The sequence below is a fragment of the Argopecten irradians genome, chromosome 16 (assembly GCF_041381155.1).
Source record: "Argopecten irradians isolate NY chromosome 16, Ai_NY, whole genome shotgun sequence".
NCBI lineage: Eukaryota > Metazoa > Mollusca > Bivalvia > Pectinida > Pectinidae > Argopecten > Argopecten irradians.
The window spans coordinates 22177621-22203272 of NC_091149.1; the positions used below are offsets into that span (position 1 = coordinate 22177621).

Sequence of the window (25652 nt, forward strand, 5' to 3'; positions counted from 1 at the left end):
TTGTGTCCTTCATTGTAATGATCTATATTGTGTATACCTTCATTGTAATGATCTATATTGTGTATACCTTCATTGTAATGTCAGGTGTTGACAGCATGTTAGAGGATGGCGCCGGTCTCTTACATCATGCCTGCCTGTTCCGCAGATCTGATCTTATACAGTATTTAGTACAAGTGGGTGTGTCTCCCTCACTAAAGGACAGACAGGGTGAGTTAAATATACCTGTATCTAGGTCAGGTGGGTGTGTCATCTTCACTAAAGGACAGAATGTGAGTTATACCTATATCTAGGTCAGGTGGGCGTGTCACCACCACTAAAGGACAGACAGGGTGAGTTATACCTGTATCTAGGTCAGGTGGGCGTGTCACCTTCACTAAAGGACAGAATGTGAGTTATACCTGTATCTAGGTCAGGTGGGCATGTCATCTTCACTAAAGGACAGACAGGGTGAGTTATACCTGTATCTAGATCAGGTGGGTGTGTCACCTTCACTAAAGGACAGAATGTGAGTTATACCTGTATCTAGGTCAGGTGGGCATGTCATCTTCACTAAAGGAGAGACAGTGGATATACCTGTATCTAGGTCAGGTGGGCGTGTCACCTTCACTAAAGGACAGACAGGGTGAGTTATACCTGTATCTAGGTCAGGTGGGCGTGTCACCTTCACTAAAGGACAGAATGTGAGTTATACCTGTATCTAGGTCAGGTGGGCGTGTCACCACCACTAAAGGACAGACAGGGTGAGTTTTACCTGTATCTAGGTCAGGTGGGTGTGTCACCTTCACTAAAGGACAGACAGGGTGAGTTATACCTGTATCTAGGTCAGGTGGGCTTGTCACCTTCACTAAAGGACAGACATTGTGAGTTATACCTGTATCTAGGTCAGGTGGGCGTTTCACCTTCACTAAAGGACAGACAGGGTGAGTTATACCTGTATATAGATCAGGTGGGCAATTCACCTTCACTAAAGGACAGACAGGGTGAGTTATACCTGTATCTAGGTCAGGTGGGCGTGTCACCACCACTAAAGGTCAGACAGGGTGAGTTATACCTGTACCTAGGTCAGGTGGGCGTGTCTCCCTAACTAAAGGACAGACAGGGTGAGTTATACCTGTATCTAGGTCAGGTGGGTGTGTCACCTTCACTAAAGGACAGAATGTGAGTTATACCTGTATCTAGGTCAGGTGGGCGTGTCACCTTCACTAAAGGACAGACAGGATGAGTTATACCTCTATCTAGATCAGGTGGGTGTGTCACCTTCACTAAAGGACACACAGGGTGAGTTATACCTGTATCTAGGTCAGGTGGGTGTGTCACCTTCACTAAAGGACACACAGGGTGAGTTATACCTGTATCTAGGTCAGGTGGGTGTGTCACCTTCACTAAAGGACAGACAGGGTGAGTTATACCTGTATCTAGGTCAAGTGGGTGTGTCACCTTCACTTAAGGACAGACGATGGATATACCTGAATCTAGGTCAAGTGGGTGTGTCACCTTCACTAAAGGACAGACGGTGGATATACCTGAATCTAGGTCAGGTGGGTGTGTCACCTTCACTAAAGGACAGACAGGGTGAGTTATACCTGTATCTAGGTCAGGTGGGTGTGTCACCTTCACTAAAGGACACACAGGGTGAGTTATACCTGTATCTAGGTCAGGTGGGCAATTCACCTTCACTAAAGGACAAACAGGGTGATTTATACCTGTATCTAGGTCAGGTGGGCGTGTCACCTTCACTAAAGGACAGAATGTGAGTTATACCTGTATCTAGGTCAGGTGGGTTATACCTGTATCTAGGTCAGGTGGGCATGTCATCTTCACTAAAGGAGAGACAGTGGATATACCTGTATCTAGGTCAGGTGGGCGTGTCACCTTCACTAAAGGACAGACAGGGTTAGTTATACCTGTATATAGATCAGGTGGGCAATTCACCTTCACTAAAGGACAGACAGGGTGAGTTATACCTGTATCTAGGTCAGGTGGGCAAGTCACCACCACTAATGGTCAGACAGCATGAGTTATACCTGTACCTAGGTCAGGTCGGCGTGTCACCTTCACTAAAGGACAGACAGGGTGAGTTATACCTGTATCTAGGTCAGGTGGGCGTGTCACCTTCACTAAAGGACAGACATTGTGAGTTATACCTGTATCTAGGTCAGGTGGGCGTTTCACCTTCACTAAAGGACAGACAGGGTGAGTTATACCTGTATATAGATCAGGTGGGCAATTCACCTTCACTAAAGGACAGACAGGGTGAGTTATACCTGTATATAGGTCAGGTGGGCGTGTCACCTTCACTAAAGGACACACAGGGTGAGTTATACCTGTATCTAGGTCAGGTGGGCGTGTCACCTTCACTAAAGGACAGAATGTGAGTTATACCTGTATCTAGGTCAGGTGGGCGTGTCACCACCACTAAAGGACAGACAGGGTGAGTTATACCTGTATCTAGGTCAGGTGGGTGTGTCACCTTCACTAAAGGACAGACAGGGTGAGTTATACCTGTATCTAGGTCAGGTGGCGTGTCACCTTCACTAAAGGACAGAATGTGAGTTATACCTGTATCTAGGTCAGGTGGGCATGTCATCTTCACTAAAGGAGAGACAGTGGATATACCTGTATCTAGGTCAGGTGGGCGTGTCACCTTCACTAAAGGACAGACAGGGTGAGTTATACCTGTATCTAGGTCAGGTGGGCGTGTCACCTTCACTAAAGGACAGAATGTGAGTTATACCTGTATCTAGGTCAGGTGGGCATGTCATCTTCACTAAAGGAGAGACAGTGGATATACCTGTATCTAGGTCAGGTGGGCGTGTCACCTTCACTAAAGGTCAGACAGGGTGAGTTATACCTGTACCTAGGTCAGGTGGGCGTGTCACCTTCACTAAAGGACAGACAGGGTGAGTTATACCTGTATCTAGGTCAGGTGGGCGTGTCACCTTCACTAAAGGACAGAATGTGAGTTATACCTGTATCTAGGTCAGGTGGGTGTGTCACCTTCACTAAAGGACAGACAGGGTGAGTTATACCTGTATCTTGGTCAGGTGGGTGTGTCACCTTCACTAAAGGACACACAGGGTGAGTTATACCTGTATCTAGGTCAGGTGGGCAATTCACCTTCACTAAAGGTCAAACAGGGTGATTTATACCTGTATCTAGGTCAGGTGGGCGTGTCACCTTCACTAAAGGACAGAATGTGAGTTATACCTGTATCTAGGTCAGGTGGGTGTGTCACCTTCACTAAAGGACAGACAGGGTGAGTTATACCTGTATATAGGTCAGGTGGGCGTGTCACCTTCACTAAAGGACACACAGGGTGAGTTATACCTGTATCTAGGTCAGGTGGGCGTGTCACCTTCATACTAAAGGACAGAATGTGAGTTATACCTGTATCTAGGTCAGGTGGGTGTGTCACCTTCACTAAACAACAGACAGGGTGAGTTATACCTGTATCTTGGTCAGGTGGGTGTGTCACCTTCACTAAAGGACAAACAGGGTGAGTTATACCTGTATCTAGGTCAGGTGGGTGTGTCACCTTCACTAAAGGTCAGACAGGGTGAGTTATACCTGTATCTAGGTCAGGTGGGTGTGTCACCTTCACTAAAGGTCAGACAGGGTGAGTTATACCTGTATCTAGGTCAGGTGGGTGTGTCACCTTCACTAAAGGTCAGACAGGGTGAGTTATACCTGTATCTAGGTCAGGTGGGTGTGTCACCTTCACTAAAGGTCAGACAGGGTGAGTTATACCTGTATCTAGGTCAGGTGGGTGTGTCACCTTCACTAAAGGTCAGACAGGGTGAGTTATACCTGTATCTAGGTCAGGTGGGTGTGTCACCTTCACTAAAGGACAGACAGGGTGAGTTATACCTGTATCTAGGTCAGGTGGGTGTGTCACCTCTACTAAAGGTCAGACAGGGTGAGTTATACCTGTATCTAGGTCAGTTGGGTGTGTCACCTTCACTAAAGGTCAGACAGGGTGAATTATACCTGTATCTAGGTCAGGTGGGTGTGTCACCTTCACTAAAGGACAAACAGGGTGAGTTATACCTGTATCTAGGTCAGGTGGGTGTGTCACCTTTACTAAAGGACAGACAGGGTGAGTTATACCTGTATCTAGGTCAGGTGGGTGTGTCACCTTCTTTAAAGGACACACAGGGTGAATTATACCTGTATCTAGGTCAGGTGGGTGTGTCACCTTCACTAAAGGACAGACAGGGTGAGTTATACCTGTATCTAGGTCAGGTGGATGTGTCACCTTCACTAAAGGACAGACAGGGTGAGTTATACCTGTATCTAGATCATGTGGGCGTGTCATCTAAACTAAAGGACAGACAGGGTGATTTATACCTGTATCTAGGTCAGGTGGGTGTGTCACCTTCACTAAAGGACACACAGGGTGAGTTATACCTGTATCTAGGTCAGGTGGGTGTGTCACCTTTACTAAAGGACAGACAGGGTGAGTTATACCTGTATCTAGGTCAGGTGGGTGTGTCACCTTCTTTAAAGGACACACAGGGTGAATTATACCTGTCAGTGGTGTCATCACTAGGTCAGGTGGTTATACTTATCTGTCGTGTCACCTTCACTAAAGGACAGACAGGGTGAGTTATACCTGTATCTAGGTCAGGTGGGTGTGTCACCTTCACTAAAGGACACACAGCGTGAATTATACCTGTATCTAGGTCAGGTGGATGTGTCACCTTCACTAAAGGACAGACAGGGTGAGTTATACCTGTATCTAGATCATGTGGGCGTGTCATCTTAACTAAAGGACAGACAGGGTGATTCATACCTGTATCTAGGTCAGGTGGGTGTCTCACCTTCACTAAAGGACACACAGGGTGAGTTATACCTGTATCTAGGTCAGGTGGGCGTGTCACCTTCACTAAAGGGCAGACAGGGTGAATTATACCTGTATCTAGGTCAGGTGGGCGTGTCATCTTCACTAAAGGACACACAGGAAGAGTTATACCTGTATCTAGGTCAGGTGGGCGTGTCACCTTCACTAAAGGGCAGACAGGGTGAATTATACCTGTATCTAGGTCAGGTGGGCGTGTCATCTTCACTAAAGGACACACAGGAAGAGTTATACCTGTATCTAGGTCAGGTGGGCGTGTCACCTTCACTAAAGGACAGACAGGGTAAGTTATACCTTTATCTAGGTTTGGTGGGCATGTCACCTTCACTAATGGACAGACAGGGTGAATTATACCTGTATCTAGGTCAGGTGGGTGTGTCACCTTATTTAAAGGACACACAGGGTGAATTATACCTGTATCTAGGTCAGGTGAGTGTGTCACCTTCACTAATGGACAGACAGGATGAAATTATAAAAAAAGTATATAGATATGTGTTACTAGCTTTTACTTAATGATATGAAGATAGAATAAAGTCAAGGCAATGGAAAGGAAAAGAAAATATGAATACAGATATAAAGTGTAAAAGGTAATCACATCTACATAAATCTTTTATTTGAAAATTATTTTGAAAAAAGAACAATGATACAGAAATGAAACACAGTGTATCTTTTCTAAACTGGATGCTATGAGACCAACATATTTGGCTGGTATAGCAGGATTTCGGATTATACAGGTTCCTATTACATGTATATATGTACATGTAAAGACGGAAGATGCCAAACAGTTATGCCAGAAAACGCAGGGGTCCTGATTAGACAGGGACAGCTTTGACAGATTATACCATGATATAACAAATGGAAAGCGGGATTAAATAAAAAGCTGTTTTATGATGATTTGGTTATGTATTTCCAGGTAATAGTGCGGACCAGTGCTGTTACGCCAACGAGATTCGACGATGTTTGCCGCCAAAATACCAGGCAGATGGAGGTCGAGGGGCCAGTATAAAGGGGACAGGGATGTGGGGATCAGGGACTAGTCAAAAAGGGACAGGGGTCAGGGGGTCAGGGGTCAGGGGACATCTTCCTAAACCTAGTATACAGGATAAGGATGTGATGTTTAGGATGGCCGCCACATCCGACTCTTTGATGGAACTTCAGAAGCGGTTACAGGTAATATTTCAGGCTTGTTAAATGATTTCAAAGCGATATGTGTCATAAATGGGTGAACATTTTGACAAGCTCTTTCCTTCATTAATCTATTGAAACCTAGCTGCAATATTGTAGCTCAAAAGACTTTTTGACAGAAAATGGTGTCGTCTTAAGAGCTACAATTGGTGCCTATTACTGCTAATGGTAATGATTATGCAAACCATTATAAAACGTTTGTTTGCATTTTTATCATACTTGTTTGATATCGCTTACCTACTAGGCAATAAAACTAAACCACATAAAATATCAAATTCTCATCGAGGCATTATTTTTTTACATAATACATATGAAGGTCTTTCTGAATGGAATGTATACGGCAAGTCCACAAATTGTGAATTTGACGTCTTGTGAGCGGCACGGTAGATATTAAGAATGGTAGTTATGTTTGTTTTGGACAAAAATAATATGTAAATGCATGTATACACATAAAATAATTGGAACCTACAAAAAAGTATAGAAAACTATGCCCGAGTGATTTTCGGAGGCAGTGCTCCAATACGACACATAGGGACCAATTCGTACCCGGCCGAAAGGTATAGTAGGTCGGGTACGTATATTCGTTCTAATTGAAACCATCAAATTTGTGAATTAAGCTATAAAAATCATTCAAAGACACAGACAATTATGTACAATGCCATATAAATATTAGTTACAACTCACTGTAAAATTTCTTGTTTTTGATGCTTTAAGCCGATACTCTACTTGGCTAGCAAAGTTGGCTTTATTTATGTTAAGATGAAAATACATCTGCTGTTTTAAGTCACTTTAAAATTACCATTAACATTGTAAATGTGAAATGAAATTGTAGACCACAAGTTAGCTTCATGGTTCTGCTATATGTACTTGTTTCACTTCACTGTAGAACTGATCTCGTATTTGACCGATCGCCAGGTATAATATAGCCACGCCTCGTGCTCGCAAACGCACATGTTTCTATTCAATGTCGGAGCAAACATCGTAGCACAAACAATACAAAATGCAAAGTCATGTGCCACTTGATTGACAGCTGGCGATCCGTCAATTGTCGGTGTAAAATTAAAACCTATGCATTGTAAATACATGTATTGTGATTCTCAAAATATTGATAACTTTTAGTTATTTACTTATGAAAATGTCCTCTTGATTCATATGTGTAAAAACTACAGCACACATAGCTTTAAATTTCTTATTGATCCCGATTTTCATTTGGTTCTCACTACATTTTCTTTTCCAGATGTTTGAATTTAATGTGAACACAGAATGCAATAGTGGCGGGGATTTCATCATTCATGTGGCTGTAAAGGGAGGTAATATTATCAATATTTTGTATTTCCTATAAGATATTTCTTATTGGAGATTATTATATTTTAAAATCCTAATTACATACAAGTGCATAAAGGATATGTCAAATTTTTGTAATAGAAGCGATGATTTCATCAAACATGTGTCTGTAAAGGGACATAATCGCATCAATATTTGTATTTATTCAAAAGAGTTTTTTTATCACGTTTAAGGGTATACCAGATATTTGTGGTTTAATCTCTTTGAATTTTTTGATCTTAAACAAATTTTTATTGTCGTAAATTATTGACAACATGGATTGGACACAAGTTTTGCCAACTTAGTAACGTCCTCTCTCTTTGAAATGTTTGACACGATTTTGGTTACTGCAAATCCTACCACAATTCCATTTCATAGTTCCCATTAGATGTTACATTCTGGTGACCTTTTAAATTAGCCAATCATTTTGCTACTTTCAGAATCTTGGAAGTATTAAATTTTAGGTGATGCGATAGTTTGCAAAAGCTGTCAGAATAATTTACTTATACATATGTATGTCAACCCACCCATAGAGAACAACATTAGCTAAATCTGTATTATGATGGCTGGGACGAAATGTCATTTTCATGTAACTAGGTTGACAAAATGCATTTGAACTGAAGTAGAGAGAGTATAAAGTTTATCAGAACAGGAAATGTTGTCAGATCTGTAGTTAAAGTTACGCGAAAATAATTCTGACAGCTGTTTCAAACTATTTGGTCACCTGAAATTCGCTTTGAAGATTCTGCAGGTAGCAATTTAATTGGACATTTCCAAAGGTAACCAGAACATGACCCCTAATGGGATGTTGTCAGATCCTTTATAAAACAGGGTGAGAATATAAGGATCTGTGCTGTAGTCAGGCTGTACATTCCTGTTCTGTTTACATGATTTAGGTCTGTGTCAGTTGCCGCTACTGATGCTTCTAGTCCAAGTCCAAGGGGCCGACGTGGAACTTTGTAACTTTAAGGGGATGACACCATTAATGATGGCCGCCCAGGCTGGGGAGCCAATTCTGTGTGAGGTAACTAATCAGGGCTTCTTACTAGAATCATTCAGAGATTATAATTATTATTTTAATGTTACCCTGGTAATGATGCCTTCTCCTTTTACTACCCTAGGTGCTGATTTGTGTTTTTGGAGCCAGACCCAATAAGTGTAATGTTCATAACGGCAAGAGTGCCCTCCACTATGCCGCCCAGTACAACCACGTAGATACAGTCAGGTAAGCCTCAAGTTTGACAAATAAGATTATTTTATGGCTGTGTATTTTGCTCGCTCCTGATTGGCTGAAACTACACTTTCCCGCCACGATACAACACAATATCCATCAGCAAATTCCTAACTATGCATTGTGACCTCATCCCAGGTTGATATAAGATTCCATAACCCCCAGGTCGTACCAAAATATAGAAATCTTGCATTGTGCCGTCATGTTAAATGACGTCACAATCACTTCACAGGTTGATATAAGATTCCAATGGGTCCAGGTCGTACCCAAATATAGCATAAAGGGAATTTCAGTAACGTCAAATATCTATTGTGACGTCATTATTCAGCGAGGTGTGACGGAGAGCAGCCGGTTTACTGGAATCAATTTGACCCAGCCAATATTTGTGTGTACATTTTTGTCAGATTTTTTTAATAATAGGTAAGATGTATTACTTGGTGTTTTCTCTATTTTATTAGCTCACCTGGTCCAAAGGACCGAGGTGAGCTTATGGGATACCGCAGCGTCCGGCGTCCGGCGTCCGGCGTCCGTCATCCGTCGTCCGTCAACAATCGACTTCTTCTCCATAACCGCTGGTCGGATTTCAACAAAATTTGACTGGTAGCATCCTTATGGGCTACTAACTGAAAATTGTACAAATGATGGGGCTGACCCCCCGGGGGCCTGAGGGGCGGGGCCAAAAGGGGTCAATTTGGCTATTTCCATATAAACGACTTCTTCTCTGAAACCAAGCATGGGATAGCACCCATAATGCAATGGTAGCATCCTTATATGGTGGGGATTCAAAATTGTACAAATGATGGGGCTGACCCCCCGGGGGCCTGAGGGGCGGGGTCAAAAGGGGTCAATTTGGCTATTTCCATATAAACGACTTCTTCTCTGAAACTAAGCATGGTATAGCACCCATAATGCATTGGTAGCATCCTTATAGGGTGGGGATTCAAAATTGTACATATAATGGGGCTGACCCCCCGAGGGCCTGAGGGGCGGGGTCAAAAGTGGCCAATTTGGCTATTTCCGTATAAACGACTTCTTCTCTGAAACTAAGCATGGTATAGCACCCATAATGCAATGGTAGCATCCTTATAGGGTGGGGATTCAAAATTATGCAAATGATAGGGCTGACCCCCCCGGGGGCATGAGGGGCGGGGTCAAAAGGGGTTAATTTGGCTATTTTCATATAAATGACTTCTTCTCTGCAACTAAGCATGGTATAGCACCCATTATGCAATGGTAGCATCCTTATAGGGTGGGGATTCCAAATTGTGCAAATGATGGGGCTGACCCCCCGGGGGCCCTGAGGGGCGGGGTCAAAAGGGGTCAATTTGGCTATTTCCATATAAACGACTTCTTCTCTGAAACTAAGCATGGTATAGCACCCATAATGCACTGGTAGCATCCTTGTAGACTGTGGATTCAAAATTTTGCAAATGATAGGGCTGACCCCCCGGGGGCCTGAGGGGCGGGGTCAAAAGGGGTCATTTTGGCTATTTCCATATAAATGACTTCTTCTCTGCAATTAAGCATGGTATAGCACCCATAATGCAATGGTAGCATCCTTGTAGGCTGGGGATTCCAAATTGAGCAAATGATAGGGCTGACCCCCGGGGGCCTGAGGGGGGGGTCAAAAGTGGTCAATTTCCATATAAATGACTTTTTCTCTGCAACTTAACATGGGATTGCGCTCATAATGCAATGGTTACATCCTTATAGGGTTTGGATTCAAAATTTTGCAAATGATGGGGCTGACCCCCGGGGCCTGAAGGGTGGGGTCAAAAGGGGTCAATTTGGCTATTTCCATATAAACTTCTTCTCTGCAACTAAGAATGGAAAAGCACTTATAATGCAATGGTAGCATCCTAATAGGGTTGGGATTTGAAATTGTACAAATGATAGGGCAGACACCCGGGGCCTTAAACGGCAATAGATGCGAGGTCAAAAAGGTCAATTAGGCTACTATTTTCATATAAATTACTTTGTCTCTGAACCTATGTATTGGATAGCATATTTGTATGGTATCAATAGCATCATTGTATGGTTGTGATTCAAAATTAAACTTTGGGAGTCAATTTTGCTTATTTTTCTAATTGTCAGAGTATTGTGATAATTACTAACAAAAAACCAGGTGAGAGATACAGGCCCTCTGGGCCTCTTGTTGATATTAGCAGCCTTCATTTTTCTCTTTGAAATTATTTAACAGGACTATTGGGTGTTGGGGAGAGGGACTACTCAATATCATGAAGAGGAAATAAGTGTACATGTACATAGACATGTAGTCAAATGGTTTACATCATGTAAATGCCATATAATAAAACAGATATCAATCTGTTTTCAGGTGGATACAGTGATTTATAAACCCTCGAAAGTGATATAACCCTCGGCCTTCGGCCTCGAGTAATATCACTTCCTTGAGTTGATAAATCACTGTATCCACCTAAAAACAGGTCGATATTTGTATATTATTATATGGCTGTGTGATTTGCTCGCTCCTGATTGGCTGAAACTACACTTTCCTGCCACAATACAACACGATATCCACCAGAAAATTCCAAACTATGCATTGTAAGGTCATTCCAGGTTAATATAAGATTCCAGAACCCCCAGGTCATACCCAAATATAGAAATATTGCATTGTGACGTCATGTAAAATGACGTCACAATCGCTTCACAGGTTGATATAAGATTCCAATGGCTCCAGGTCGTACGCAATATAGGGTAAAGGGAATTTCGGTGACGTCAAAAATCTATTGTGATGTCACCATTCAGCAAGATGTAACGGAGAGCAGCAGGTTTACTGGAATCAATGTGACCCAGCCAATATCTGTGTGTGCATTTTTGTCAGATTTTTCCAATAATAAGTAAAATGTATTACGTGGTGTTTTCTCTATTTTATTAATATTATCAGCCTTCATTTTTTCTCTTCGAAATTATTTAATATTGAGTATCGGGGAGAGGGGCTACTCAATATCATGAAGAGGAAATACATGTACATACACATGTAGTCAAATGGTTTACATCATATAAATGCCATATAATAAAACAGATATTGACCTGTTTTCAGATGGATACGGTGATTTATCAACCCTCGAAAGTGATATAACCCTCGATCAGCCTACGGCCTCGGGTAATATAACTTCTTCGAGTTGATAAATCACCGTATCCACCTGAAAACAGGTCGATATTTGCATAATATCACCCTTTTGAATAACCTTGAGTTTGACTAATAAAAATATCATTCTTTGGTTAATTACCGGATTTGAAAACCAAGAATGTACTGACCTCTTGAAATTCAGTTGCCAAAAAAATGTAATTCCTAAACATGTTCTTATTTTAATTAACTCTTTCCGTACCATTGTCATCTATAATCGACAGTATTTAATTCTCCCTGTTTTCTGTTGTCAAGTATAGTCGACACTTGATATTGACGTTATTTTTTCACAACATATCTCCTATTATATTTAAATTTTCAATGCAGTGATATATATGGAAAGTATTTTATAAGTTCTAAACAAACTTTCCTGATGCTATAGATAAATATCTCTTTTTATATCTTTTTGATGACAGAGGAACATGTTCAATCAAACAGGTGTACATTATCATCATAAACAAAATGGTGGTTTGTTGCATTTTCGGGATACTAATTGCAATATCAAAATAAAATCATGTTTTAATTGATTCTTAATTTCACTAACCTTAACATGTTTAAATCAAATGAAGAAGCACACAATATTTGGACATATTGTCTGGTATTTTCTCAAAAAACTTTCTGTGCGAGACTAATTACTTCTTCAGGACAGAATCGAGGAAGTATACATATGTAGTATGGAAAGAGCTAAGATGCCAGAAAACCATTAACCCAGTAGTAGGTTTTAAATGAAAAATGTGATACAGTCACTGTTGCTTCACTCCAGAGGGAATTTCCATTTAGTTTCATCAAGAAGGATGGACAACTAAGTTTGGGGTCATGGGTTCGAGCCTTGCTGGCAGCACACTACTGTTACACAACCATCAAGTTTCAAAGCACACTACTGTTACACAACCATCAAGTTTCAAATTGGACATAATATTTTGAAACACATTCAAATAAAGTAAATTGAATATTGTATACATGTATTTATGTTTTAGTTGTTTGATCCGACGTGGAGCTGATTTTAATCGTGAAGATCACAGTGGAATGAGGCCGGATGATTCTGGGTCAAGATCATACGGGGAGGATTGTCTCAATATCATATCTGTTCTGAGGTCACAGAGATGTGAAAATCTCAGTCAGCTGACCATCCAGGTAAGGGGGCCATCTCAATATCATATCTGTTCTTAGCTTAAAGAAATGTGAAAATCTCAGTCAGCTGACCATCCAGGTAAGGGGGCCATCTCAATATAATATCTGTTCTTAATCTCAGGCAGCTGACCATCCAGGTAAGGGGGCCATCTCAATATCATGTCTGTTCTTGGCTTAAAGAGATGTGAAAATTTCAGCCAGCTGACCATCCAGGTAAGGGGGCCATCTCAACATCAAATCTGTTCTTAGGACACAGAAATGTGAAAACCTCAGTCAACTGACCATCCAGGTAATGGGGCCATCTCAATATCATATCTGTTCTTGGCTTAAAGAGATGTGAAAATCTCAGTCAGCTGACCATCCAGGTAAGGGAGCTATCTCGATATCATATCTGTTCTTAAGGCACAAGGATGTAAAAATCTCAGTCAGCTGACCATCCAGGTAGGGGAATCTATGGAATCTGATTAAAATACAGATCCTTATTATCACTACGTTAGATAAGAGTATCTCAGAAAATCCCATTATGGGTCATGTCCAGGTGACCTTTGGAAATGGCCAATCAAATTGCTACTTGCAAAATTTTGACAGTGAATTCCAGGGACAAAATAGTTTGAAAAAACTGTCAGAATTATTTTGGTTTACATAGTCATCTCGCCCAAAGAGCATAATAAAGCTAATTGTACATTTATATGTACTGGGACGAAATATCGTTTTCAATGGATGTAACAAGGTGTAGAAAATGTACCTGATATGAAGACAACGTGGTATATAAAGGTCATCTGGACGTGACCCTCTAGGGAATATTGTCAGATCCTTTATATATCAGAGTGGTTATAAGGACTCTATTTCAATCAGATTGGGAATCTATGATTCAGAGGAGACAATCTCAACAGGCAGGAAGCAGGCGTTTTTGAGATATCTTAAGAGGGTGATCCACTACTGAATCACATTATCATGATATTGGGTACGTTAATTATATATTATATCTAATTTGTCTATTTCTCTAGGGGAAGCTTCGATCTCAAGACCTGAAAGTATCGGACATGAGTGTTGTTAATTCTGATGGCTTTACACTCCTCATGGTGGCCGCTATCCACAACAGGTGAGACTTTTGTGTGATGGGGAGGGTCACTATCCACAACAGGTGAGACTTATGTGTGATGGGGAGGGTCACTATCCACAACAGGTGAGACTTATGTGTGATGGGGAGGGTCACTATCCACAACAGGTGAGACTTATGTGTGATGGGGAGGGTCACTATCCACAACAGGTGAGACTTATGTGTGATGGGGAGGGTCACTATCCACAACAGGTGAGACTTATGTGTGATGGGGAGGGTCACTATCCACAACAGGTAAGACTTATGTGTGATGAGGAGGGTCACTATCCACAACAGGTAAGACTTATGTGTGATGAGGAGGGTCACTATCCACAACAGGTAAGACTTATGTGTGATGGGGATGGTCACTATCCACAACAGGTGAGACTTATGTGTGATTAGGAGGGTCACTATCCACAACAGGTGAGACTTATGTGTGATGAGGAGGGTCACTATCCACAACAGGTAAGACTTATGTGTGATGGGGAGGGTCACTATCCACAACTGGTAAGACTTATGTGTGATGGGGAGGGTCATTATCCACAACAGGTGAGACTTATGTGTGATGGGGAGGGTCACTATCCACAACAGGTGAGGATTATGTGTGATGGGGAGGGTCACTATCCACAACAGGTGAGGCTTATGTGTGATGGGGAGGGTCACTATCCACAACAGGTAAGACTTATGTGTGATGGGGAGGGTCACTATCCACAACTGGTAAGACTTATGTGTGATGGGGAGGGTCATTATCCACAACAGGTGAGACTTATGTGTGATGGGGAGGGTCACTATCCACAACAGGTGAGACTTATGTGTGATGGGGAGGGTCACTATCCACAACAGGTAAGACTTATGTGTGATGGGGAGGTTCACTATCCACAACAGGTAAGACTTATGTGTGATGGGGAGGGTCACTATCCACAACAGGTGAGACTTTTGTGTGATGGGGAGGGTCACTATCCACAACAGGTGAGACTTGTGTGATGGGGAGGGTCACTATCCACAACAGGTGAGACTTATGTGTGATTGGGAGGGTCACTATCCACAACTGGTGAGACTTATGTGTGATGGGGAGGGTCACTATCCACAACTGGTAAGACTTTTGTGTGATGGGGAGGGTCACTATCCACAACAGGTGAGACTTTTGTGTTATGGGGACGGTGACTATCCACAACAGGTAAGACTTATGTGTGATGGGGAGGGTCACTATCCACAACAGGTGAGACTTATGTGTGATGGGGAGGGTCACTATCCACAACAGGTGAGACTTATGTGTGATGGGGAGGGTCACTATCCACAACAGGTAAGACTTATGTGTGATGGGGAGGGTCACTATCCACAACAGGTGAGACTTTTGTGTGATGGGGAGGGTCACTATCCACAACAGGTGAGACTTATGTGTGATGGGGAGGGTCACTATCTACAACAGGTGAGACTTATGTGTGATGGGGAGGGTCACTATCCACAACTGGTAATTAAGACTTATGTGTTATGGGGAGGGTCACTATCCACAACAGGTGAGACTTATGTGTGATGGGGAGGGTCACTATCCACAACAGGTAAGACTTTTGTGTGATGGGGAGCGTCACTATCAAACGCTCTTAATCAAAACTGCATTATATACATTTTATCAAGTTATCTGGGAAACATTTGATTTCATATTCACGCTCTTTCACAAAATTTAGTATTACCCTTGTCTGCATGTCCGTTATTATTGGATATCATTTGTAAGTAGGCGCATTTAATATCATAATAATATGATTAATTTTTCTTTGTTTTCATACTAAATCTGTCTTTCTAATTGACTGATTTTTTTTTTTTTTTCATACCACTATGAAAAAAAATTGAGAATGGCATGAAACTCCAACGTTATTGTGATGTCAAAATAGAAACATTGACTTTGCGTATTGATTTGGAAAAATAATCCCTTGGAAAATTAATGAAATTGAATTTATGAATGTATTTTATTTGATCAAGTAGTCTGGAAATTTCATAGTAAGAATTGATGTCAATATTTTTTATTATCAACGGGTTATGAAATAAATTTTGTTGCAAACTCTTGTGAGAATCTGCTACATGGATTCACAGTTTGCAAACAAAATTTTTTCATACCCTGATGAAATTTAAAAAAGTGACATCAATGCTTAAATGTTTTACAGATCTAGAAAAAGACCAAACACAAGACACTAATACTGTTGTATTCGCGAAGAATCACACTTTAGTAAATTTGAAACGTATTTATGGAAATGTACCTGCCATTTAGCACGGAAATTAATTTATTTGATTGATATCCTATCTGATTACAGGAGGCATGTAGTAAAGCAAGGTATTTGTAAGAGCCAAACGTCCCACACTATTACATTATATAGACACACCGGTCCCCCATCAAACACTTGCACTAGAGCACAATGCATTGATGAAGCATTCAGAAAAAAACCAGCTCCTTGTGTCTGAGTTGTTGTGTTGACATATAAACCCAATATAGAAAAATAAGATATGATATATCAAAATTATTAAATGATAACAAGTAAACAGTTTTTGTGTTTCAAGTTTGAATCCTGTGTGAGGCAGTTGCCAGGTACATATATACAACTGTATGTATATTAACTGATGGTAGGTTATTTGTCACTGGATACTCCAGCTTTCCTTCACCATCTAGGCCTGACGATCCCTTAAATGACTCTGGCTGTTAATAGGCCATTTAATAACTAATTTAGCTCTGTACTTAGGGCTTAAAATTTAAAACCTAATTTGCCCCTATTGTTTGACCATCAAGTGATAGAATTTGTAACTTTTCTCATCTTTCTTCATAGTTGAAACTTATTTGAAATAATTCTATTAATGGGTAAGAGTTCCACTTCCATTATACCGGTAGATACACCACTTGAACATACCGAAGTCTGAAAAATCTTGTACTCGCCACACACAACACATCACATTCCTCCTTTGTTCTAATCTATAAGAGTTACTTCCCTTCATGTCTCTCCATCGATAAGGGAGACCACAGGTGTTTAGCACGCTGGTAAGTCAAAGACCCACAATAGACTAATTAATATATATTAATGGTGTGACAAATTTCTACATGAACAGTCTATTTTAGGTCATCTGACCCGAAGGGTTAGGATGACCTATAATCATCATGTTTCGTCCGCCGTTATCCACCGTGCGTAAACTTTTCACATTTTTTTCTCGAGTTCTACTAGAGCGATTTGGCTCAAACTTGCATATAATGATCCTGACATGGTCCCCATAAAGTGTTGTTAAAATCCATAATGGCCGCCACAGCTGCCATCTTGAAAACACATTTTGAACTTCTTCTCGTGTTTTACTGGTGTGATTTAGCTGAGACTTCCATGAAATGAACCTGACATGGTCACGACAAAGTGTTGTGATTTTTCGGGTCGATCCGAAATCCAAGATGGCTGCCACAACAGCCATCTTGAAAACATCTTGAACTTCTTCTCATGTTCTACCAGTGCGATTTGGCTGAAAGTTGCATGAAATTATCCTGACCTGGTACCCGACAAAATGTTGTTACATCTATGGGTGATCCCAAATCGAAGATGGCTACCATGACACGGTTATTGCCAAGATAGTCGGATGACCATTAGGGCCCTTGGGCCTCTTGTTTTTATTTGGTTTAATTTGTCCATTTAATGTTGATATTGAAAACTGATAATGATTTTGTTGTTTAGAAGTGTCTATTTTGTTGTTTATAATTGTCGATTTTGTTGTTTATAAGTGTCTATTTTGTTGTTTATAAGTGTCTATTTATTTGTTTATAAATGTCTATTTTGTTGTTTATAAGTGTCTATTTTGTTGTTTATAAATGTCTATTTTGTTGTTTATATGTGTCTATTTTGTTGTTGATAATTGTTTATTTTGTTGTTTATAAATGTCTATTTTGTTGTTTATAAGTGTCTATTTTGTTGTTTATAATTGTTTATTTTGTTGACAGGGTTGATAGCATGAAGGTCATTCTGGACTTTGACAGCAACAAGATTAAATCATTTATTGACGCACAGTATTGTAAGGTAAATAAATTCTCATATTATAACAATGGGATTGAACACAGGTCCATATAACCATTCTGTTTCATAGAGAATCTGACAACATTCCTTTTGGGGTCACACTCTTATGACCGTTATATTCCCATACTTCAGTTCAAAACCATATGAACCTCCTCATATAGCTACATCAGTTGAAGGCAACAATTCGTCCTAACTTGTATATACATGTTGTGCTCTTGGGTGGAGATAACTGCATTCATAAAAACAATTCTAACAACTCTTGCAAACTATTTTTCTCACAAGAATTTGGAGGTTCATGTACATCTGTAGTTATCTGGTTGTCAGTAGGAAAAGTCACCAGAATGTGACCAGTAATGGGATGTTGTTTGATCCTCTGATCAGTTGGAAAAGTCACCAGAATGTGACCAGTAATGGGATGTTGTTTGATCCTCTGATCAGTTGGAAAAATAACCAGAACGTGACCAGTAATGGGATGTTGTTTGATCCTCTGATCAGTTAGAAAAGTCACCAGAACGTGACCAGTAATGGGATGTTGTTTGATCCTCTGATCAGTTGGAAAAGTCACCAGTACGTGACCAGTAATGGGATGTTGTTTGATCCTCTGATCAGTTAGAAAAGTCACCAGAATGTGACCAGTAATGGGAGGTTGTTTGATCCTCTGATCAGTTGGAAAAGTCACCAGAACGTGACCAGTAATGGGATGTTGTTTGATCCTCTGATCAGTTGGAAAAGTCACCAGAACGTGACCAGTAATGGGATTTTGTTTGATCCTCTGATCAGTTGGAAAAGTCACCAGAACGTGACCAGTAATGGGATGTTGTTTTATCCTCTGATCAGTTGGAAAAGTCACCAGAACGTGACCAGTTATGGGATGTGGTTAGATCTTCTAAGGAACAAAGTAATGTAATAAAGATCTTGATTGATTAAGCAGTCTTAGTAACTAGTGTTATGCTTTAAAAAAAGAGCACATGTTCTCGAAAGTCATTTTCTGTCAAGGCTCCTGTAAGTTGTTTCTGATACGTGTATTTGTTATACAATAAATGTAACCATGTTTTACTGTTCAGAGTATATGTAGCAGTCTTTCTTTATATGACCCCTCTTATAGACGAAACCTCCTTTTAAACGGCCAGTTTTCTAAGACACTGATGATATTCAACAGATATTCAACTCATTGACCATGGGTGCACCTTCCATAACTTGACTCACAGCAACGACCATAATTGGTTTTGTTTTACTTAGATACAGGGAGTTGGCGAGGAGTGTATCCAGACTGGTATGACAGCCCTTGCAATAGCTGCCCACCACGGCCATACAGTGTGTGTACGGATGCTGTTACAGTAAGTTACAGTGCAGGGGAGCTAACTCTGTAATTCATCACAGGGTTGTCTCCCTGTTTTGTGCTCTAATAATAAAGCTATACTTTTTAGAAAGGAAACTTACTTTTTCATTGTTGATACTGATAGTTATCTGCCCCTTATGACTGATGTCATTAGACATGGCATTCTGTTCTCGACATTATAAGGAGGCAAATAAGATTCAGGGTAGGCATTTAGTTAATGATTGGTTGGCAGTTACATGTAGTACATAACGCCTTATTTTTAGTATGGCTGCATCTTGCATATTTGCTTCAACTTTTCTAATTTTTGATTTCTGACACCTTTCTCAGAAATAGATGTCATTGTACATCTATGCCAAATAATGACAGGCCTTCATGTACATATTGTCTCAATCATCATCATCATCATAGCAAATTATTTCCAGCGCTTTGCTTACAATCTGAACGAGAAAAAAAACAGAGATTCCAATCTCCATCTAGCAATAACAATTTGACAATACATACCGTTTGATCAGACTCTTTGGGTGATCAGGTCAGGTGTAGTGGTTAAGTTGCTCACCTTTCACCTAGCCGGCCAGGGTTTAATCCCCGGCACGGACATGAAATGGTTAGGGATCACCTGCCCGATCATGTGGGTTTTCTCCAGGCACTCTGTTCCCTCCCACACTAAGACCTCTCGCATGCTTACATCCGGGTCATCGAGAGTGATTTGCATAAGTTGTATAACTTTTTTCGTAATCGATGTAAAAGAAATAAAGTTTATATTTATATCAGACTCTTTAATGTGTAATATCAAGTGTACGGTTGAGAGAGAATGCTATACGTTTTCCTACAGAAAGGGAGCTAACTCCATGTTTGATGATTAATCTATAGGGTTGTCTCTCTCTTATCCCTGATGTCTTAGAAAAGGAGACAACCTTGTAAGTTGTGACGGTGTGCGTTACATCCACACTAATGTAATCTGTTCTTACTGCTACTTACTTTTAGAAGGGGAGCTAACCCTGTGATTGGCGATGTGGATGGTTATCTCCCCTTACACCATGCAGTATTAGAGAACCACGAGGAAGTCGTGGATGCTATGTTAGCTCAGGAATACTTCCCTTATACATACACTGTAAGTATGGTTACTAATCAATCGCTGCATACATAAATATTAAAGAGGAATTCAAAGTTACATAGTTGTGATAATGTTAAAGTTTTTTTTGTATTTTATTTTCAATTGAATTCATGCATGACGTATTATACATAAAATCACGAAATCAGTATAATTTGTTCAATTTTGATATATATATATTATTTGACATTAACATTATTTGAAAATGGATCATATCTGATACATATAATGTATGTAAAAAAACATTGTAACAGTTATTCTTGCCATAGCAACAGCATTAAATTTGTTTTTCAGGGGCTATATAAAGCCTGTACCATCAGTAAGAAGTCAACATTAGACAGAAAACTGCGTGAAGCCTGGAAAATGTAATTATGTTATATATATAATACTGTATTTTAGCCAATAGGTGCCCCCGTTCCTCACCCTCACACTTTTTGAGGACAAAATTTTAGTTACCTCAACTAAATACAGACTGAACTTATAAAAACTGTGTACTTTTGATTTCTTTTCTAAATTGATTTTTGTCTTCCTATTTACCATACTTTTGTGGAATGTTTGGTCTTATCAACTAATTGCCTTTTCATTTTTAGCTCACCTGGCCCGAAGGGCCGGTGAGCTTATGTCATGGCGCGGCGTCCGTCGTCCGTCGTCCGTCCGTCTGTCCGTCCGTCCGTCCAGACGGACGTCCGTCAACATTTCCTATAAATCGCTACTTGTCCTAGAGTTCTGCATGGATTGTAACCAAATTTGGCCACAAACATCCTTGGGGGAGGGGGAACAGAACTTGTATAAATTTTGGCTCTGATCCCCAAGGGGCAGGAGGGGCGGGGCCCAATAGGGGAAATAGAGGTAAATCCTTTAAATCGCTACTTGTCATAGAGTTCTGAATGAAATGTAACCAAATTTGGCCACAAACATCCTTGGGGGAAGGGGAAAAGAACTTGTATAAATTTTGGCTCTGACCCCCCCGGGGGCAGGAGGGGCGGGGCCCAATAGGGGAAATAGAGGTAAATCCTTTAAATCGCTACTAGTCATAGAGTTCTGCAGGGATTGGAACCAAATTTGGCCACAAACATCCTTGGGGGAAGGGGAACAGAACTTGTATAAATTTTGGCTCTGATCCCCCGGGGGCAGGAGGGGCGGGGCCCAATAGGGGAAATAGAGGTAAATCCTTTAAATCGCTACTTGTCCTAGAGTTTGGCATGGAATGTAACCAAAATCAGCCACAAACATCCTTGGGGGAAGGGGAACAGTACTTGTATAAATTTTGGCTCTGATCACCCAGGGGCAGGAGGGGCGGGGCCCAATAGGGGAAATAGAGGTAAATCCTTTAAATCGCTACTAGTCATAGAGTTCTGAATGAAATGTAACCAAATTTGGCCACAAACATCCTTGGGGGAAGGGGAACAGAACTTGTATAAATTTTGGCTCTGACCCCCCGGGGGCAGGAGGGGCGGGGCCCAATAGGGGAAATAGAGGTAAATCCTTTAAATCGCTACTAGTCATAGAGTTCTGCAGGGATTGGAACCAAATTTGGCCACAAACATCCTTGGGGGAAGGGGAACAGAACTTGTATAAATTTTGGCTCTGGCCCCCCGGGGGCTGGAGGGGCGGAGCCTAATAGGGGAAATAGAGGTAAATCCTTTAAATCGCTACTAGTCACAGAGTTCCGCATGGAATGTAACCAAATTTGGCCAGAAATATCCTTGGGAGAATAAGAACTGAGTTTGTATAAATTTTGGCTCTGATCACCCAGGGGCAGGAGGGGCGGGGCCCAATAGGGGAAATAGACCTAAATTCTTTAAATCGCTACTAGTCATAGAGTTCTGTATGGATTGTAACCAAATTTGGCCACAAACATCCTTGGGGGAAGGGGAACAGAACTTCTTTAAGTTTTGTCTCTGTTATGGCCTCCCAGGGGCAGGACGGGTGGGGCCCAATAGGGGAAATAGAGGTAAATCCTATAAATTGCTACTTGTCCTAGAGTTTTGCTTGGATTGTGACCAAATTTGGCCACAAACATCCTTGGGGAAAGGGGAACAGAACTTGTATAAATTTTGGCTCTGACCCCCTGGGGGCAGGAGGGGTGGGGCCTAATAGGGAATTTAGAGGTTAATATTAAAATTCCTTCAGAAAAGAAACAATGAACCTGTATTCAGAACATTACTTAGCATTACAAATCAGGTGAGCGATACAGGCCCTCTGGGCCTCTTGTTTAGCTCACCTGGTCCAAAGGACCGAGGTGAGCTTATGGGATACCGCAGCGTCCCGCGTCCGTCGTCCGTCAACAATCGACTTCTTTCTCCATAACTGCTGTTCGGATTTCAACAAAATTTGACTGGTAGCATCCTTATGGGCTACTAACTGAAAATTGTACAAATGATGGGGCTGACCCCCCGGGGGCCTGAGGGGCGGGGCCAAAAGGGGTCAATTTGGCTATTTCCATATAAACGACTTCTTCTCTGAAACCAAGCATGGGATAGCACCCATAATGCAATGGTAGCATCCTTATAGGGTGGGGATTCAAAATTGTACAAACGATGGGGCTGACCCACCGGGGGCCTGGGGGGCGGGGTCAAATGGGGTCAATTTGGCTATTTCCATATAAACGACTTCTTCTCTGAAACTAAGCATGGTATAGCACCCATAATGCAATGGTAGCATCCTTATAGGGTGGGGATTCCAAATTGTACAAATAATGGGGCTGACCCCCCGGGGGCCTTAGGGGCGGGGTCAAAAGGGGCCAATTTGGCTATTTCCGTATAAACGACTTCTTCTCTGAAACTAAGCATGGTATAGCACCCATAATGCAATGGTAGCATCCTTGTAGGCTGGGGATTCAAAATTTTGCAAATGATAGGGCTGACCCCCCGGGGGCCTGAGGGGCGGGGCCAAAAGGGGTCAATTTGGCTATTTCCATATAAACGACTTCTTCTCTGAAACCAAGCATGGTATAGCACCCATAATGCACTGGTAGCATCCTTGTAGGCTGGGGATTCAAAATTTTGCAAATGATAGGGCTGACCCCCCGGGGCCTGAGGGGCGGGGCCAAAAGGGGTCAATTTGGCTATTTCCATATAAACGACTTCTTCTCTGAAACCAAGCATGGGATAACACCCATAATGCAATGGTAGCATCCTTGTAGGCTGGGGATTCAAAATTTTGCAAATGATAGGGCTGACCCCCCGGGGGCCTGAGGGGCGGGGTCAAAAGGGGTCAATTTGGCTATTTCCATATAAACGACTTCTTCTCTGCAACTAAGAAAGGAAGAGCACTTATAATGCAAATGGTAGCATCCTAATAGGGTTGGGATTTGAAATTGTACAAATGATAGGGCTGACCCCGGGGGCCTTAAACGGCAATAGATGCGAGGTCAAAAAGGTCAACTAGGCTACTATTTTCATATAAATTACTTTGTCTCTGAACCTATGTATTGGATAGCATATTTGTATGGTATCAATAGCATCATTGTATAGTTGTGATTCAAAATTAAACTTTGGGAGTCAATTTTGCTTATTTTTCTAATTGTCAGAGTATTGTGATAATTACTAACAAAAAACCAGGTGAGCGATACAGGCCCTCTGGGCCTCTTGTTCAAATTTTCAAGTGCCCTGGGCACTTATTGGGTTGAATATGACAAGCCTTGTTGTTAAGATAATATACACCTTAGGATTAATATGAAATAAGCAGTTTGTGTTAATGTGATTGATTCTGGAATAGTTTGTGGTTGAAGAGTGTTATAAAATGTAAAAGGTTCACCTTTATTCTAATGAGCAGTATGTCTATATTTAACCATCTGTAATTTTTGTATCAGTTATATATCAGTATTATATGAACACATAACAAATATCAAAGTATTTGAACTTAACTTGTATTTAATCAGTTTAATTAGTAACCAGTCAACAATCATAACAAACATCAGTAACTTGACATTGTGTTTAATTAGTAATTTATCAACAATCATAACAAACATCACTAACTTAACATTGTGTTTAATTAGTAATTTATCAACAATCCTAACAAACATCAGTAACTTGACATTGTGTTTAATTAGTAATTTATCAACAATCATAACAAACATCAGTAACTTGACATTGTGTTTAATCAGTAATTTATCAACAATCATAACAAACATCAGTAACTTAACATTGTTTAATTAGTAATTTATCAACAATCATAACAAACATCACTAACTTAACATTGTGTTTAATTAGTAATTTATCAACAATCATAACAAACATCAGTAACTTGACATTGTGTTTAATTAGTAACTTATCAACAATCATAACAAAACATCAGTAACTTAACATTGTATTTAATTAGTAATCTATCAACAATTATAACAAACATCAGTAACTTGACATTGTGTTTAATTAGTAATCTATCAACAATTATAAAAAAAACATCAGTAACTTGACATTGTGTTTAATTAGTAATCTATCAACAATCATAACAAACAACAGTAACTTAACATTGTATTTAATTAGTATTTTATCAACAAACATAACAAACATCAGTAACTTAACATTGTGTTTTATTAGTAATTTATCAACAATTATTACAAACATTAGTAACTTAACATTGTGTTTTATTAGTAATTTATCAACAATTATAACAAACATTAGTAACTTAACATTGTGTTTTATTAGTAATTTATCAACAATCATAACAAACATCAGTAACTTGACATTGTGTTTAATTAGTAACTTATCAACAATCATAACAAACATCAGTAACTTAACATTGTATTTAATTAGTAATCTATCAACAATTATAACAAACATCAGTAACTTGACATTGTAGTTTAATTTAGTAATTTATCAACAATCATAACAAACATCAGTAACTTAACATTGTGTAATTTTAATTAGTAATCATTAAATCAATGTATAATTAGTATTTATCAACAATCATAACAACTTAACATTGTATTTAATTAGTAATTATCAACAATTAACAAACATCAGTAACTTAACATTGTGTTTAATTAGTAATATCTAATTAGTAATCTATCAACAATTATAACAAACATCAGTAACTTAACATTGTATTTAATTAGTAATTTATCAACAACAAACAAACATCAGTAACTTAACATTGTGTTTAATTATTAGTAATTTATCAACAATCATAACAAACATCAGTAACTTAACATTGTGTTTAATTAGTAAATTATCAACAATTCATAACAAACAT

General features: G+C 40.2%; 1 protein-coding gene across 1 annotated transcript in view; it reads left to right on the forward strand.

Annotated features, from left to right (window-relative positions):
- LOC138310101 (uncharacterized) overlaps positions 1-25652 on the forward strand; it is a 38490-nt gene that overhangs the window by 1445 nt on the left and 11393 nt on the right. The window contains 13 exon segments of the mRNA XM_069251235.1: positions 85-207; positions 3818-4536; positions 4628-5141; positions 5772-6028; positions 7281-7353; positions 8263-8390; positions 8488-8591; positions 12723-12879; positions 13884-13978; positions 17934-18009; positions 19246-19343; positions 20330-20456; positions 20751-20821. Coding sequence (XP_069107336.1) covers positions 85-207; positions 3818-4536; positions 4628-5141; positions 5772-6028; positions 7281-7353; positions 8263-8390; positions 8488-8591; positions 12723-12879; positions 13884-13978; positions 17934-18009; positions 19246-19343; positions 20330-20456; positions 20751-20821 — 2542 coding nt within the window.